The following is a 17729-nucleotide window of genomic DNA, read 5'->3' as shown; positions in this document are numbered from 1 at the left end:
CACGGTGTGTCGAGCAGTACGGTAGTGCGGGTGGTGCGTTCGAGGTTATTATTCTTTAGAAGGTGATTGGTCTTCTTTAGTGTGGTAGACCCATTGACAGTACTTGCTAATTTACCTGTCCATGGGTGTATTCTACTTTGATGGAGTAGACCCTGAATATATTATGAAATTTTAAACCTGGTGTGGTTCTGTCTGTGGTCCTCTTATGAAAGCGGGTGCCGTGGTTTACCCGCTGCTCATGAACGCAACACAAGCATTACCACAAAGCTAACCGGATATGCAGGCGGAGAATGCGCACTGCATATTTCAACCGCGAATGTTTTAGTACTGACAGTAGCACGTTTCCTGTTTCACTTTTCACTTTTTTCAAGAGGTTTGGGGGTTTGCCAGGTTAGACTGGGCGTAATGTCCGTGGTGTTTCAGAGTTCTTTGGGGTGGGTTGTAGATGCATGCTCCTTAATCGATCAAAGCTATTCCCGCTGTACCCGGTGGTCAGAGAAGCACAAGGAACCCGTCCAATGTCATTTTAAAAGACAATGTTTTAAAACTATAATAAGTCACTATGAGAAGAAATGTGAAGCCGTAAACACGGGGAACGTCGTGATTTCCTGTAAACAAAATAAGGTATTTTGTTCCCGAGATGAGAAAACTTTTGACCTTCCAACACAATACAGGGAGCAGCGATAAGACTTTGTTGTTGTTTGTGTTTGTTTTGTTATCAAGCTGACACTATATCGTCTCACTTATCGTTTAATTATTATTAAAGCAGATACAAAGCAGCAGTAGTTCAGCGGTTTGTAGTCGACTTTCTCACGTTTTTACAATGTTTACCACAAATCACTCAACCAACAACTAGGGACTCCCTTCTGTGAAATGTAATTAGCATTTATGATCATTTACAAAGTAAAGGGATGTCAACTTGTCCCGTCGTTCTTCATGTTTTGGCCTGGTCTAGTATGTTGACAAAATGGGAGATCAGTCATGATATTGATGTTTTTGTTTTGTTTTTACCCACTGGAATCTTCATACTTCAAAAGTAACCAATTTGTTTTTTTGTTAGAAAAGGAAACGAAAAAACCCAGAACTCAATCAAGGTGAAATTGATATCAAAGATTTCCATGAAAAAGTGAGTGGTCTAATCCATGCACAGCATCCAACATTTGAACAGGTAAATAATTCATTATGTGTTTACCCAGGTCAGGACTGTCATCCTGGAAGGCACTTTGTCTTTGGTGGCCTCAGCCAGAGCATGTGGATATCTGAACACCACTGCAGAGTTCACACCTGAAGATAATGTTACTTTCCCTGAATGTGGCCTGAGTGCGCTTTGTGAAATGGCTAAACAGTTGCCTCTTGTGGACAATGAGGAGTCGGAGACGGGCGCTCAGGCCCTTGATGGCAGATCCACGTTAGACCTGGATTTGTTTTCTAGAGTGACAGAGAACAGTTCCAGCTCCACTCTGGTGGTGACGCTCATGGGAGAGGAGTACCTGATACCAGCCCACTCTGCTTTCCTACTGTCGGATTTCACCAGAATTCAACCACTCATCCATTGTAAGTGCAATACAATAATATGTTTTTGTTTTTTATGTGATATTTTACGATACCCCCATATGTTTCTATTTATAGACGGAGCAAAGTTTGACTTAATTGTTATTGATCCACCGTGGGAAAACAAGTCTGTTAAAAGAAGTCGCAGGTGTTATTTTAAAACAACCAAAGTTTTGCTACAAATCAGTAATTATCTGTCTAATTAATTTTCTATTTTCTGCTATAGATACGATTCTTTGCCATCATCACAGTTGAAGAAGTTGCCCATTCCCTCTTTGGCATCTTCAGACTGTCTGGTGGTAACGTGGGTAACAAACCGGCCGAGCCACCTTCGCTTTGTCCGTGATGAACTCTACCCGCACTGGGGGTTAGAGGTCATCGCTGAATGGTTTTGGGTCAAGGTCTGGATCATTTGATAATATTCCTCGGGCCATCCAGAAACACTATTGTTCTGAGCTTTACTCCTTTGCAATATTTCCCAGGTCACCACATCAGGACAGTTTGTTTTCCCTCTGGATTCAGAGCATAAAAAGCCATATGAAGTGATGCTTCTTGGAAGATTCGCCTCTACTGTAGATAACTCAGAAGGGTAAGGCACAGTGTTTATATTTTTAGCAGATTTTTACTTCACTACCTTGCAAATTAATGTATTATCAATGTGTTTTTTTGCAGTGCCAGTCAGTCAACATCAGTAGTGGATCATCGTTTAATAGTTAGCGTACCATCAACTCTCCACTCCCAAAAGCCCTGCCTCTCAGGTATAGTAGTAGCATTCCACTGCAATATTTTTTCATCATAGAAAACACTCACAGTTTTATTATACCATCAGAGGGCAGTGCTGTACTACATTTGTTGTACACGTTCTTCCTTCAAATTCGCAGATGGCATCAGACTGCAAAGTGTCAAAGTTACTAGAAATGCAGGACAGTTTATACACAGCTCACTTCAGCGGTAAATTAAACTTTTAGATATAATTATGAAGAAAAACTTGTTGCTCATATACTGGAATTACATATTGTGCAACAAGGAAATAAAAAAAAAAACTTCACTAACCGGTTGCAGTAGTTGTAGCCGAATACGGTGTTTTATAGAAAGAGCATAGATTATGAATATGCAGTTACTATGAAGGCGAGGCTTTGACGTCATTCCCCTCTCTCCCAGGGGAACGCAATTCATTGTGCCGTATAGAGAGCAAAACACGGCCGGTGCAGGTGCCCTTTCTGCAGCACAGGAAGCGTCCACCTTTTCAAAGTGGGCGGATATTGTTCCAAATGCATTGATTTGACCCATAATGATGCCAGATGTAAGGCTTTGGTGCCATAGAGATTAAGCAGATTAGCCTACAGTTTGTGCATGTGCTTTTGTTTCTGCAGCTGGGTAATTAAAGAACCTCATACTGGCTCGTGCTAGTTTATTATTGCTCTTTGCCCTACTGTATCTTAGATTTCAGATTTGTTTGACACCAGAATGAGTGTTTTTGACCTTTTGTTATTAGCAGGCGGGAAAGCTCTTTAGGTAGGTGTTGCTCACGCTGTACACATGCAACGTGATAATTGCACTGTTGCAAGACATTTTCGAGTGGGGTGACCCAACTCTTGCAGCGCACAGACTCCCAAGACAACAATAAAGCATACAGTTCAGTTTTGATTGGTTTGTCTTTACTACACCATACGTTTTTAGAAAATAAGAGAAATATGGCCCCAAACACTTGCAACTGCAGTTATTGTTTAAAGGGATATTAAAGGATTTTTGATATAGGGCCTCATTTCCTAGTTATCCAGAGTGTTGCTGATTTCTGGAGATATTTTTTTTGCAATTCATGCAGTTCTTATGTTTGAAGAGTCGAGTGGCGCTAGGCTAGTGCAAGGCTAGTGCATTTCTACGATATCAACTAGCCTGCATTAAAAAACAGTCTGATACACTCCACACTGCACCTGAGGCAAAGCACTTATAACACCAGACTAACCATATAAACGTCTGTGTCGATAGAATAATTTTAACCGTTTTGCATTTAAAATAATCTATATATAATAATCTAATAATCTATTTGAGCAGCATCTGCTTCGTGGTTGTATAAGCTGCGCGGTGGCGGAGTGATCTGCTACAAAATAGTCCCTCAATTCATCATTCATGTGATGCAAGGTCAGTAATATTCCAAAAATTATTCTATCGACACACACATTTATATGGTTAGTCTGGTGTTATAAGTGATTTGCCACAGGTGCACTGTGGAGTGTGTCAGACTGTTTTTATTCCAGGCTAGCTGATACCATAGAAATGCGTTAGCCTTGCACTAGCCTAGTGCCACGAAACTCTTCAATTAAAAGAACTGCATGAAATACAAAAAAAAATATCTCCAGAAATCAGCAACACTCTGGATAACTAGGAAATGAGGCCCTATGTCCAAAATCCTGAACTATCCCTTTAAATTTAGTGTCGATTTTACACACAAGTTGTCCATTGTGTCCAGTTTGCTTTTAAATGTGCGCACATTCCCCTGACTCCCGTTTGGTGTAATGTTTGCAAATCTTTAGAAACAATAAGATCATAAATCTGTTGCATTTGTGGCGATCCAAATACTGTTTCTGGGCAGTAAAATGGTGAAAGGCGTTCAATTTGACTTTTTGCAAAGTGCATAAACCCTGGCTCAGTCCTACATCTAGCTACGCTTTCAGGGCCTTGTTTTGCTTGTATGTCAGGAGGCCCAGGGTGAAGGAGCAGAAAATGATCTCAGCATGGTTGATACTTTGTCATGGGGGAGGACGCAAACTGCACACATCTCTCTGCAGCTCGAGCATGCGGCAGTATGCAGTGTGTAGTAAAGTTGAAAACAAAGTGTGGGCGGATTATACTTCCGCAGTTTATTCAGTCTGTTGCAATGCTGTGGCTAGGAGTAAGGTCATGAACTTCTTTATTTTGAGGCATACGGTTTTAAGAACTCTTTAGATTATTTCAAATGTATTATTGCAGCGTGCTACTAGAAGGGTTGAGTTTCTTTTTAGATTGATGAAGACAGTCCACAAATTAACCAGCAATTACAGTACATTGGAATGAAGAAATGTTTAAAGTGTTGTAAAGAAACAACCGATCCATTCTATTGCTGATCCCCCCCCGCCCCCCCCATACCCCTCACCCCTGTCTGAAAGACTGTAGCTGCAAATTCCACACCTAGAATCTGTTTAACATCTTTTCTCTGGAGCATAATGTAGCTGTCCTTTGTCCTGATAAATACAGTGAGAAGAAAAAAGTCATTTTGAGTAAAAGACTAAAAAGAGCGGTATTTCCTGAACCCAGCAAAACAATTTGGAGTATTAACAATGCCCTTCTATGTTAGCATCAAAAGAACATTATCATACCTTTGTATGCACAGGACGTCACTGTGAATGAATAGGGAACATCCACTGTTTGGTAGCTCAGACTGGGCTGGTCATGTCAAGATACGGACCCAGGTGTCGTATGAAGCAGTGATAGCCAGAGCTGACAAACAGCATCAAAGCTTTTGACCTGAAACAGACATAAAAAGTCAAGCAATTTTACGGTTTTCTGACTCAACAAACTGGTAAAAGATGGAAGGAAAAAAAGGCTGACGTAAAAGTAGCCGAGTATGTTAGTGTCGGAAATCACTCACTTTAGAACTATTCTGACTTTTAAGAACTAAGTTGAGGACCTAGTGGGCTCCCTGTAGTATAACCTCTAAATCCCTTTACCTCACAAAGCTGGGTGATTTCCCTGTAGGAAAGAAAGAGAAGTACTTGCCAAAGGTGAATGTCCTTGAGTTTGAAGAAGTAGTTTTCCCACAAAGAGCGACGGGCAACATAAAATATGTTTTATCGTGTTTGTATATTCTATGTGGTCGCAATAACTCAAAGGCCCACGATCAACCTTATCGGCTACTTATGATTTCTACAGCCCGGGTTGGTAATGCAGCTGCCAACAACGTCAGGATGGTCCTGACCTAATGTACCTAATGTACTTGACCTAAAGTGGCCGATAAATGGTACCCCTGATGCTGTCCCACTGAAACATACAACAAGACATACAAGCAGTACAATAGTTAGATGAAGTGCTTTGTGGCTGCTCTGAGTACAGAAGATCTATTGAACAAGAACTTCTGGTACAGGGTTTTATATATATTTTCCAAAGAGGGACTTCCCATAAGACCACCTACTTTACCTAATCTATCTACTTATCATGTTCTTGGTTAGAAACGACACCTCTTATCATAAACTGCTATGTGAAGTTTCATGTGCCCGATGAGGCGTGCAGTTACGCTATAAAGCTAGGCAGGAAGTGTTTTTTTTATCTTAATCAGTAGAGATCGATTATCTTGTAACTAAACAAGAAGTGATTTTCGGAACCACAATTCTTGTTTCCTTTGAACTTTACTTTCACATAATGTTACACACAGTGCATTCAACTTTAAAACTATAAGTTCAGAACTATAAAAAACTTACAAAAACTCACGAAATATCAAAATCATAAGATAGTAACCAAACGTTGACATTTCTCTTATAGCATCATCTTTTCATATACATAATCATGTCATCACTGATTGAGAATAGCAATGATTTATAGTAGCAAAACTTTGTTCTGTTCTTTGCAGTTCTTATACTCTGCTTCCATACTCACTCTCTCCTATGAGCCTATTATGTACTTATGAATAGCTTCTATGCTTAAGTGGAAGATATACTTACAATTACCCACAGCATAGGGCTAGTTTATTTCTGAGCATTTAAAGCATAATATGATTATATCACAAGATCATAGGTTATCATTGCCTTGTTAAACTTCTATTGAAAAGTATAATTTATTTATTTATTTATTCATTTATGTATTATTTATTCAAGCAATCAAGCAAAGCATACTTTATTCAGCAAATCACATATCATAACCATTAGACATAAGACATATTCTCATAGTGCCATGACCAAGGCCCACTTTAAAATAAGCCGTTTAGAAACAGGAGCTAATCGTGAAGTCTAAATGAACGTCTGTGAGTGATTTTCCATGGTAATGTCTTGTGATTTCTTCCACAGAGGTGCTGAAGCCCTACATTAAACCCACTCCTAACTGCTTGGAGCTTTTTGCCCGAAATCTTCAACCAGGATGGACCAGCTGGGGGAATGAGGTGCTCAAATTCCAGCATGCAAGCTATTTCACTATGACGCCTGCAGAGGACAAAGCAGACTGACCCCCAACATGAGCGTCCATCTTTTAACCTGTTTTATTTCCATGCGGATTCCTTTTGATCTGTGCTGCTGAAGCTCGAATGAGTCTTTTGATTTCTGCCCGGGCCCGGCATACATTGTTTAGGAGGTAGCAGCGAGATGATGAAAGAGCAATCAGATAAACAACATTCCACTTTATTCCTTTGGAGTAAACTTTGGCACAAAATTTGTCTTTTAAGATGATCAAAGTATTGCTATTTTTACTACTGGCATGGAGCAGAATTTTAACGACTACTGATGAAAAATAAATTGTTTCCAAGTAAGTTTTTCTTGTCATGGCCCAAAAGCATCTTTTTCTTTTGATCTTTATAAAAGTATTTTGTTGGTATAGACTTAAAGTGATGGAAATCTAAATGTATTACAAATGTTTTAAAATTAGCAAAACTGAGCACCTGGTCTTGCATTTTGATTTTATGTTATTATTTGTAAAGTCCCTCCTTCCCGGATCTCAGCAACTAATCAGAGTCTAGTATCCTCCCACACTGACCAATGAGACGAGCCTGTGAACCAGCCTGTTTGGTGCTAGAGCTTGATCTGTTACTTTTTTTCAAAAGCCTTAAGCTCCTTGAAGGCTTTTCAAGTAAAAAAAAAAAATTACTGTTTATTTTTTTTGTCTCTCCCAATTTGCAAACAAAGAGGCGCTTTCCGGTTAAAGAGAATTTGATTGTTTATTTTCCCGATCCCTCTTATCTCTCCTCATTTGCAAATTAAGAGACTAGCACTCCATTTGGCCTTTTCACCTTGTGAACTGATTTATGACCAAGCATTCCCCTCACTGAAAACACAACTTTTGTTTGAGGAAAGGAAGGACTTTATTTGATTAAAGCAGGGGTCTCCAACCTTTTTTACTCGACGAGCTACTTTTACACAATATGAACATCAGCGAACTGCCTATGTTCAAAAGCACTTGTGGAAAATGCAACTTAGATGGAGTTCACCCAGAAGAATTACTTGCAAATATGGTATTTCAAAGAAAGTGACTTGATTTTAGTCCTTCAACTTTACTATATTGAACCAACTGTAGAGCAGACAGTCAAGCTACTGGTTGGAGATACCTGGATTAAAGCCTTTCACAGACATAATCACAAAATAGTCACGATGTTACACAAAAAACGTTCAAATTGTTGTTATTGTTGCCTACCTACCCATGGCATTCATAATAGTGGAGTAAATCCTCCAAAAACATGATGGATGGGGAAAAAAACACATTTGGCTTTTATGTAGTTCACTATGAAGTCACAAGGCAACAAATGTTAATCAGGACTGTTTTTTACACTATTTTGTAAGCTTAGACGGCTTATATCACTTTTTTTCCCAAGAAAGTGATCGAGTTTTTGCACATTTGGTTAAACAGTACAATTCTTTATGTTTTTGTCTTAAAAACAAGGCATACGTGTAACCTCATCTCCTTTTGGGTGTCCCCTGTGATGTGCTTGTGGTTTGGGAAACACTGCTTTATGCCTCTGTGCCCTTGAAATGTAAATTAGATTTACCATATCTCTGGTTGAAATGGATGGCCTTTTATTTAAGAACAGTCACCTGGAAATCCTGAGCTGTTTGACATAAATGCAGACAAACTGTCAGTTTCATGCCTTTGTTTCCATATACAGTGCCTCTCGTAGGTATTCATACACCTTGAACTTTTGCACATTTTGTCATGTTTACAACCCTAAACATAAAGATTTTCTGTTATTTTTTTTTAAATAGAAAAGTGAAAAGTGGGACTTGCATAAGTATTCATACAGCATGAATTAATACTTTGTGGAACCCCTTTTTGCTGCAATAACAGCAGCAAGTCTCTTGGGGTATGACTGTACAAGATTTCCACATCTAGAAACTGAAATTTTAGCCCATTCCTCTATACAAAACAACTCCAGCTCTGTCAGATTTGAAGGAGAGCGTTTGTGAACAGCAGTTTTAAATTCTTTCCACAGATTTTCAATAGGATTTAGGTCAGGACTTTGACTGGGCCATTCTAACACATTAATATGTTTGTCTTTAAACCATTCCATTGTAGATTTATCTTTGTGTTTAGGGTCATTGTCCTGCTGGAAGGAGAATCTCCGCCCCAGCCTCAGTTCTCTTGCTGACTCCAGCAGGTTTTCCTCCAAAATGTCTCTATATTTGGCTCCATCCATGTTCACAACTATTCTTACAATCTCCCCAGTCCCCGCTGAGGAAAAGCAGCCCCACAGCATGATGTTCCCCCCTGTATATTTGACACTGGGGATGGTGCACTCAGGACGATGAGCAGTGTTAGGTTTGCGCCATACATAATGTTTTGCATTTGGGCCAAAAAGTTCAATTTTTGTCTCATCTGACTAAAGCTCCTTCTTCCACATGGAGCTGTGTCCTCCATATGACTTCTAGCAAACTTCAAACGGGATTTTTTATGGCCTCCTTTCAATAATGGCTTTCTTCTTCCACTCGTCCATGAAGGCCAGATTTGTGAAGAATACGACTTATAGTTGTCCCATGTACAGTTTCCCCCAGCTCAGCGGCAGGACTTCACAGTTCCTCCAGAGTTATCATGGGGCACTTGGTTGCCTTTCTGACCAGTGCTCTCCTTGTTCGCTCTGATATTTTAGGTGGAGGACCACGCCTTGGTAAGTTGGCAGTGGTGCTATACTCTTTCCATTTCCGAACAATGGATTGAACAGTTGCTCCGGGAGATGTTCAAATCTTGGGAAATCTTTGTATAACTTAACGCTGCTTTAAACTTCTCCACAGCTTTATCCCTGACCTCTCTGGTGCTCCTTGACCTTAATGATGCTGTTCAGTGACCAACACACTCCGACCACAGCTCTGAGGGCCTGAAAGAACAGCTGAAATTATACTGAGAGTAGATTACACACAGGTGGCCTCTGTTTAACCGTTAGGCCAAGGTGTGAACATTCTGGAGTCATTAGAAATGTTTTAAAGGCAATTTAATGCACTCAGAAAATGCTGTATGCATACTTATGCACGCTCCACTTTTCACTTTTCTATTTTTTGAAAATTAACAGAATCATGTATCATTTTGCTTTCACTTCACAGTTGTCTGTTACTTGTGTGTGAACGTTCAGTAAAAAAATAAAAATAAAACCTTTATGTTTAGGGTTGTAAACATGACAAAATGTGCAAAAGTTCAAGGTGTATGAATACTAACGAGAGGCACTGTATACCCTCCCAAGTGTAAGCTTTTTGAAAAAGGAAGAACAGCTTAAAAAAAAAAAGTTCTGTGAGTTAAAAGTTGTGCTTTTTGGCTTTGACGTAGAGGGAATTGGTGAATTATGTCCAAAGCCTTTGAAATATCCACAACCTTTTGTAACAGTGCCTGAACGTGCTTCGCTAAAAACAGTTTTTTTGCTCATTGATCTTTTATGTAGCCCTCTGCATTTTTATATTTGAATACAATTGAGCACTCATTTAAGTTTTGTCACTGCATGTAGAGCAGTATGAGAAAGACTGACAAAAAATATATATATTTGTGTAGTCTTTTGAGAAATTCTTGTTTTTCTTTCTCAAGCCTTTGAGCTCATCTCTAGTGACTCCACAGTTTCCCTTAAAAAGCCAGTGGCCCCACAGGATGATGTCACTGCGGTCACCAGGGCCTTTCTGCAGGCGCCAGGGGAGGAGAGGGATCTGTCAAAGATGAGATGAAGCGCCTGAGAGGAGACCTGGCCATCCCGCTTTGTACAGTAAGACTTTTCAACCCGCAGCATAATAAAACTCAAGCTATTTCGAGCAATTTGTTTTTTGAAAATACACTTCAAACTAAAAAGTGATCTATTTGTGGCTTGAAGATTGAACTTGAGTTGCACCTAATGTTTACTTGCTTTACCTCAAACGGGACTGTGATATCCTGTGGCCAGTAAGTGCACACACAAAAGCAATGTGGTCAGTTACAGTAATGAACATTTGGTTGGACGGAATAAACTACAAATCACCCTTTTCACAATAAAGAAAAACAAAAAGTCAATTCATTCCACAATTTAAAAGTTTAAAAGTAACTGAATGTTTAAAAGCAACTGAGTTATAAACATGTTAAACACAATCTAACCCTACAATGGCTCTACCGTCATCACTTTGTAAAAGAGAAGGAGCAAACAAGGTAGGACATCTTGCACTCTCTCTCTCAATATTGCTACATTATTTATTATTTCTAGAACAGAAAAGCACCAAAAGGCCTATTTCCAAAACAGTCAGACATATTTCTCACAATGGTCTGGTTATTCAGGGCTTGGAGACAACATTGTGGCGCAAACACTCACAAGCTTTGTCAACATTTTTGCTTGCAGCGGGGAAAACAAAGTCTTTGGGATTCAAACTGCAAAAGTGGCCAGATGTCACGGCCCCGGGTCCCACAAGGCGCTGAGGTTGAGATCAGCAGAGGATTTATGCTGCTTTTTTTGTTCATTTGACTAGATCCGAGACTCTCAAGACGAAGCTTTGATGAATTAGCCGTGGCAAGGTGGTCCTTCTTCACACAGAATGCGAAATGCGAGCTAACGGACTGCCCATTCCCAAGGTATGCATTTATCACAGCCTGGTGTTTACGCTTTAATTCTCATGTTCAGTCTTATATCTGTCTCCATCTAAATGTCATTAAGGCGTCAGTAGCCTATGACACTCGTGACTAGTAGTGGAAATCTAACGGCTCTCATCCCAATGGTAATTGTGTAAAAGCCTTTTTTCCATTTTCATTCAACCTCCTCTTTGGAGTCATATCAAACTACACATGCCTATTATTTGATGGGCTGCTCCTTACCGTAAACTGATTTACATTTAAATGATTATTCAGCCACAAAGTTGGAGAGAACAAGAAAAGACGCCAGCTGAACAACTATTCATGAGGTTGTAGTAGCTGTAATAATGTGATTTAACACTTATACTTGGGACTACGTAAAATGTTTCTAAGTCATCCAAGTAAAGTATCATATATCAGGGATATATAAAAAGATAGAGAGTGTAGAGAGAAGGGTTTGATTCAACGTACAGTATGCTGTACATTTAAGGAGCATAATGAAGCAAATGGGCTGTTTGCCGCGAGAATAGAAATCACACTACACAGATGGACAGTGCAAAACAAGGTACTGAGTATTATGTATTAAGTTTGTAAAAGAATGTTAGACTATGGCCACTAATGTTAAGGCTGCACGGCTTGGGGAAAAAATACCTATTTTCAATTTTTTAACTACAGGTTTACAGATTTTAGGCATTTTGTCTTGACATTTGTTACCGATATTCTAGAGGCTTAATAATTTCAATCTTTAAATCAGCTAATTTCAACCATGCAAGTTGCCATATTTGTACAAATAAAGATCTGTTGTGGTTCCTTTAGTCCAGAGCGTTAGGATCAGGGTTAGGACCATGTGTGGAGAATATGAGTAAAAAAACAGCTCGTTCCTGAAGCCCCAAACCCATCTGTTGGTTCTATCACTCCCCCTGCCGTCTTGTTGACACAGCTCAGAGCGACTCTTTTCACTTGTCGCACTTCCACACTTACTGTAGAGTGGTTGAAGCCTGGCTTCAGGCCGGCTGCTGGTCCCCGCTCACTGGATAATATCCCAGCCCTAGTTCTGATCAAGCTCATTTTGCTCATTCTTGCCAGCTTCCCCCTCACTGTCAGTACTGAGTCCTCATGGCAGATGGACAGACACCCCATCCATATTCATTCACGGGATACCTCTCCTCTCTGTCTGTTTGTCTGTCAGCAACGCAGTGTGTGCTGGACAGTCAATAAAAAGGTGTCAGCAGACGAGAGAGAGAAGCAGAAGAGTATCTGTACATTTGAACATGGCCTGCTCCAAAGCGGTCACCTAATGAGACAAATACAGATGTATGAACAGCTCAGGTGTCAGAGGGGATGACAGGTTCAGTGAAGCATGCAGGAAATCACTTTTCACCTGATTTAACAGATGGATGACAGTTCTCCCAGTTGGAAGGATGCGTCTCTTTGTTCACCAGACTAACAAGGCTACTGGTTGATTCAAGTAATCGTGTTTGGTAAAAGAATGAGAAACGTCAGTGCTCAGATTACATGGGCCAGAGGAAATGTCTAATGAGGCCACCTTCAGCTTCTACTTGTGTCTGAGCTTCTTTTCTTTTAATTTAATTTATCTCATGGCTTTGTTAAAATATTTCTCCACTTGAGAATAAAAAATATAAAAGCGCAAATAATCTTGACATTGCTGAGGCCTTTGAATGACGAAACATGTTTTTAAATGAAAAAGGTCTTACAAAGTGCTGAAACCAAGGCATGTCATGTTAGATGTTCCTAAAGTCCCTTCTCCTGGTGCAGAGTGTGGAGTCTTTCCTGGAGGGCAGCGTGCTGTCGCCAGTTTGGGTCATGAATCATTGTTTTGAATAAGAGAAGTAGCTTCATCTGACGAATACCAATCCATCCATCGCACCAAGAAAAGGTCAGTGATGTCACCATGACACTGGAAATGACACCGCGCCTTTCTTCCTAACGGCTTGACACTTGTAAAAGCACTCTGTCTTTCGTGGTATTTCAAAGCCATTTTCAATCAAAAAAAGGGGGAGAACCGGCTGAAATGAGGAACCGTTTGAGGTGCAGCGAGATGATTTGAATTGACCATTTGATTCCGACAGAGCCAACACACACATCTTTGCAAAATTGTTTCACAAGTTTGAACTAACTTTTGACCAAGACGTGTGACGAACTCAGATACAGTATGGAATGGATGCTTATTTGTATAGCACTTTTCACATGACACAAGTCACCCAAAGCACTTCACACAGTGCAGGGGATTTGTTCTTCATTCACTCCACACACAGTGGTGGTTAGCTACGCATGTAATAATAATATTGAGGTTAATAGGAATTAATGATAATAATAATAATTGTTATTACTATAAGCTATGTAGAAGTTTGACACACATCTGTGCCAACGGCCCCTCTGATCACCACCATTCATTCAAGCACAATACATCATTAATTCTGGCCTACTGTACGTACATGTTTTTACTGATAGGGGAAAGACCTCTCTCATTCAATTTGGACTCTTTTCACCCAGTAAAATGCTCTCTATATCACACTTTTGGGTCTGGAGTCTTCCTTTCACATCAATGATTTCATGAGTCATGGGAACAGCAAAAGAATTGTCAAAGGATCTACGAGAAAAGGTAGTTGAACTGTACAAAATGGCTGAGGGTTATAAAAAAGATATCAAAGGTACTGAGAGTATTAATCAACAGTGTTCACCCTCTAATTAAGATTTGGTTGAAACCAAACCCCCGTCAGGTCGACCAACAAAAATTTCAGCAACAACTGGCGGGAAAATTGTGGATGAAAAGCAAAACCAACAAATAACTTAAGCTGAAATACAGGACGCCCTGAAAAATGTGTGGCTGTTTCGAGATGCACAATAAGGAGGCATTTATGAAAAATGGGCTACATGGCAAAGTCGCCATAAATGATGTCATTTGGAAAGATGAAACCAAAATTGAACTTTTTGGCCATAATCATAAACACTACATTTGAGTCAGCAAGGCCTGTGATGAACAGTGCACCAGTCCTACAGTGAAACACGGAGGTGGATCACTGATGTTTTGAAGATATGTGAGCTACAGGAAACTTGGTGATTTAAAAAAAAACAAAATCAGGATGAATGCAGCATGTTATTAAAGAATACTGGAGGAAAAGTGTCACTCATCAGCCTGGAAGCTGCACATGGGACGCACTTGGACGTTCCCACGTGACAACGATCCAAAGCACACGGCCATGTCGACCTCTCATTGGCTACAGCAGAATAAAGTGAAAGTTCTGGAGTGGCCATCTCAGTCTCCTCAATATCATTGAGCCACTCTGGGGAGATCTCAAACGTGCAGTTCATGCAAGCTAGCTCAGGAATTTACAGGAACTGGAGGCTTTTTGCCAAAAAGAATGGCCAGTTTTACCATCTGAGGAAATAAAGAGGCCCATCTGTGTATGGCCTCTACCACAGAAGAATCCAATCTCCATCCATCACGGTCTCTACGGTGTGTGTCTCCGTCTGCCTGACAACTCTTTCACCTCTGCTCCAGAGCCAGAGAGCTCTCACTCCCCTCCCCATCACGTCAGATAATAATTGGACTAATACATGACACTTATGGCATGTTTCTCTTTCATCTGTGAATACATTTTTGTATTTCTATTTGTAATTTTGTGAAGCACTTTGTGACTTCTCTGTTTGTGAAAGACGCTATATAAATATACATTACTTACTTACACTTACTAACTTACTAAATGTATCTCCTCCTTGTAAGCCTTTGTGGTGAGAGCAGTGTCCTGCAGGGTTAAAAATACTGTGGCTCAGTTCAATGCAAGTAAGTAATATTTAAACTGCAATATGGATCTTTAAAGCTAAGGTGAGAAGCCCTTTAAGTATTGACTTACTTTGGGCAAATCTTGACATATTGAACTGAACGTATGAGGCTTGTGCTGTTGTTAATAATAAAGGCATTCAACATTTACATTATATCAAAGTTGTTTAATGTCTAGAGCTTGATAGACATTATCGTAAAAAGAGTAAATACTCACCTACAAATTTGGACGGGAAAAGACTCCACAGTGAAAGCTTTGTCTGGATGTTAATGTTTTTAAACAGTACAATCAAATATATAATGCTCTTCTTGGCATCTGAGCCCCTGAAAGTGACAGTATTTAAATGTAAATGAAAAAGAGTCACCGTAAGGAACAGTTTTACTTGAGAGCGCACTCCATGCCAAATATGTAAATGTATTTTTTGTACTTTCTGTGTGCATTTGAAAAGCCCTTCTAGGGACGGACATTGCAAATTAGCCTTAGCTATAAATGTTGTAGTGTGGCACATGTTTATTGTTCACACATGTCCCTATCAAATAAATGAATAGATAAAAAAATAAAATATATATATATTACATGAACAAATAAACCCGCAGTTGGATAAATTGAATCTAAAGTATGTAGTATACATCACCAATTTATTGTTATCACAATATTATGTGATAAAACATATTACAAGAAGCCACAATATGTAAACCACTGAGGTTTTCCACCTGACTCACATTTACTAATTGTTTTCAGCCAAAAGCTAAATTGAGTAGCTTGTAAGTCATAATTTTCTTGATTAAGTTCCATTTTATCTCTTGACACACTGTGATGTGGGAGGGAAAAAAAAAACATTTGTGTGAATGCGGGACAATGAATTACCCTATGGCTACAATTCGGCATTATGACATGCATGTCTCGTGTGTGTTCATGAACATGTTCTGTCTCAACCAAAATAAACAAAATGTGCCACTGCCTTTTTTCTGTCAAGGCAAGGAGGAAGTGCCTAATGGGTAGGCAACAAATGCTGACCCTATGAGAATGTATCACCTAAATGCTGCACATTTCAACAGTCCAAAAACAAACAAGAGACTTGAGAGATGAGCACTCGAAAAACGGAAGGTCCCTATCTGAGATTAATGAGCTTCACCTTTAATGCGCAGTGCCTTATATGGAAACGACCTGAGTGTGATGAAGGCACCGGTAACGTCTTCTAATTTGTTCTGTAGCCTTTACTTAAAGCACGCCACAGTGACTCAAAACACGTCAGCATGCTGTACATGTCTCTCAAGTTTAATCACATCGAATAGCATTTGAACTGGCTCCTCAAGCTGAAGTTAATATGTAAACACATTCTGAACAAGGGCCTTAAGGCTGACACTATCAGAGATACATCACGCAACTTATACGTCACATTCCTAACCCATATATTCAAAGTTTATCTGTTCTAGTCAGTGCCTCCAGGCTGCTGCCATAGCACATCACTTTTACCCTGTAGTAAACACTGTGACACTTCATGCCCTGTTTGTGTAACTGACTGGAAAACAAAAGGGTATAGTGCACATGTCTAAAGTTGTTCCCGGCGGCGATCAGGTATGACTGGTGCTAAGAGCCGTGAGGTAGCGAGGAGGCTGCGAGCTGCAGCCGGAGCTCGGGGAGGAGTGGGTGACAGGCTGGGGCACAGGGCCCGGGTGAGTCACTGGAATGGGACAGGGATGACACTGCGTCACGTCAGTGCAGGCTCTCCTGGGCACCCGCATCAAACTGCCCTTAACTGAGGGGGCTAAGCGCGGGCATCAGGCCAAATGTGAGAGACAAGGGCAAGCCAAGAGAATGATATCGAGCAGGAGGATCTGCAGTAAGATGACTGCACCACAGAACAAATCAAAGGAACATGGTTTGGGAAATTAGGCAACTTTCTCTTTGGCCTTTGAGAGTACAACTGTAAAGTTTGAGCTGTTTAATTTTTTTTCTGGATAAATGCAGTTTCTTCAATGCTGGACAAAGAAAAGCACTTCTGTTGTATTGAGTAAATAAGTAAGAACAAATAATGCCATAAGGGTGAAGTATGGAAACCTACAAAGTCGTAACAATTGCCTCATAATGTTCTAAACACAGCTATAGCTTCTTAAAGCATGAGCATGTTAGGGTTGATATTCTAACTTGTTATCCTGCTTCCAACTCATGCATCTCACCATGACACGCTCAACAAGGCTTCACTTGTATCAGTGAATGATAATGTGCTTGGATTTCCATAAAAAGTCCGGAAATGGATTCTTCTGGCAATAGAAAATTAGCATGAGGAACATGAGAACTTAAATAACTGTCCCTCCTTGATTTGACTCTCTGTTTGATGGTGCTGCAGATTGTGATCGTAGGGCGTCTTGCATGACAGTCGTTGCATTATGTGTTGATGTAACCAACGTGGGATAGTGGGGGGGCTCTGGGGGTGCACCCGGTGACATTTGCCTACAGCTCCAGGGGACCCACAAGCGTCACTTTGATGAGAAAGAGACATGTCAGCACTGAATACCAGCCGGACAGACAATGTAGTCTGTCCCACTCTAAAAAGACACAAGAACACAAAGAAGCTCAGTCTTTTTGACACAATTAAGGAGTGAACACTTGTGCTTTGACTTCATTTAGTTTAGGTTT

At 40.1% G+C, this 17729-nt stretch overlaps 1 protein-coding gene across 1 annotated transcript; it reads left to right on the top strand.

Moving 5' to 3' along the window:
- Window positions 1-384: 384 nt before the first annotated feature.
- mettl4 (methyltransferase 4, N6-adenosine) lies at window positions 385-7033 on the top strand. The gene is made up of 8 exons (XM_079576463.1): window positions 385-624; window positions 1061-1126; window positions 1197-1554; window positions 1630-1699; window positions 1778-1952; window positions 2034-2140; window positions 2224-2309; window positions 6588-7033. The coding sequence occupies exons 1-8, from the start codon at window positions 406-408 to the stop codon at window positions 6740-6742; spliced, it is 1236 nt and encodes a 411-aa protein (XP_079432589.1). The 5' UTR covers window positions 385-405; the 3' UTR covers window positions 6743-7033.
- The last annotated feature ends 10696 nt before the right edge of the window (window positions 7034-17729 follow it).

The sequence above is a fragment of the Gobius niger genome (assembly GCF_951799975.1).
Source record: "Gobius niger genome assembly, chromosome: 18".
Taxonomy (NCBI): domain Eukaryota; kingdom Metazoa; phylum Chordata; class Actinopteri; order Gobiiformes; family Gobiidae; genus Gobius; species Gobius niger.
The sequence above is the reverse complement of the archived record's forward strand: the minus strand, read 5'-3'. Positions and strand labels throughout refer to the sequence as shown.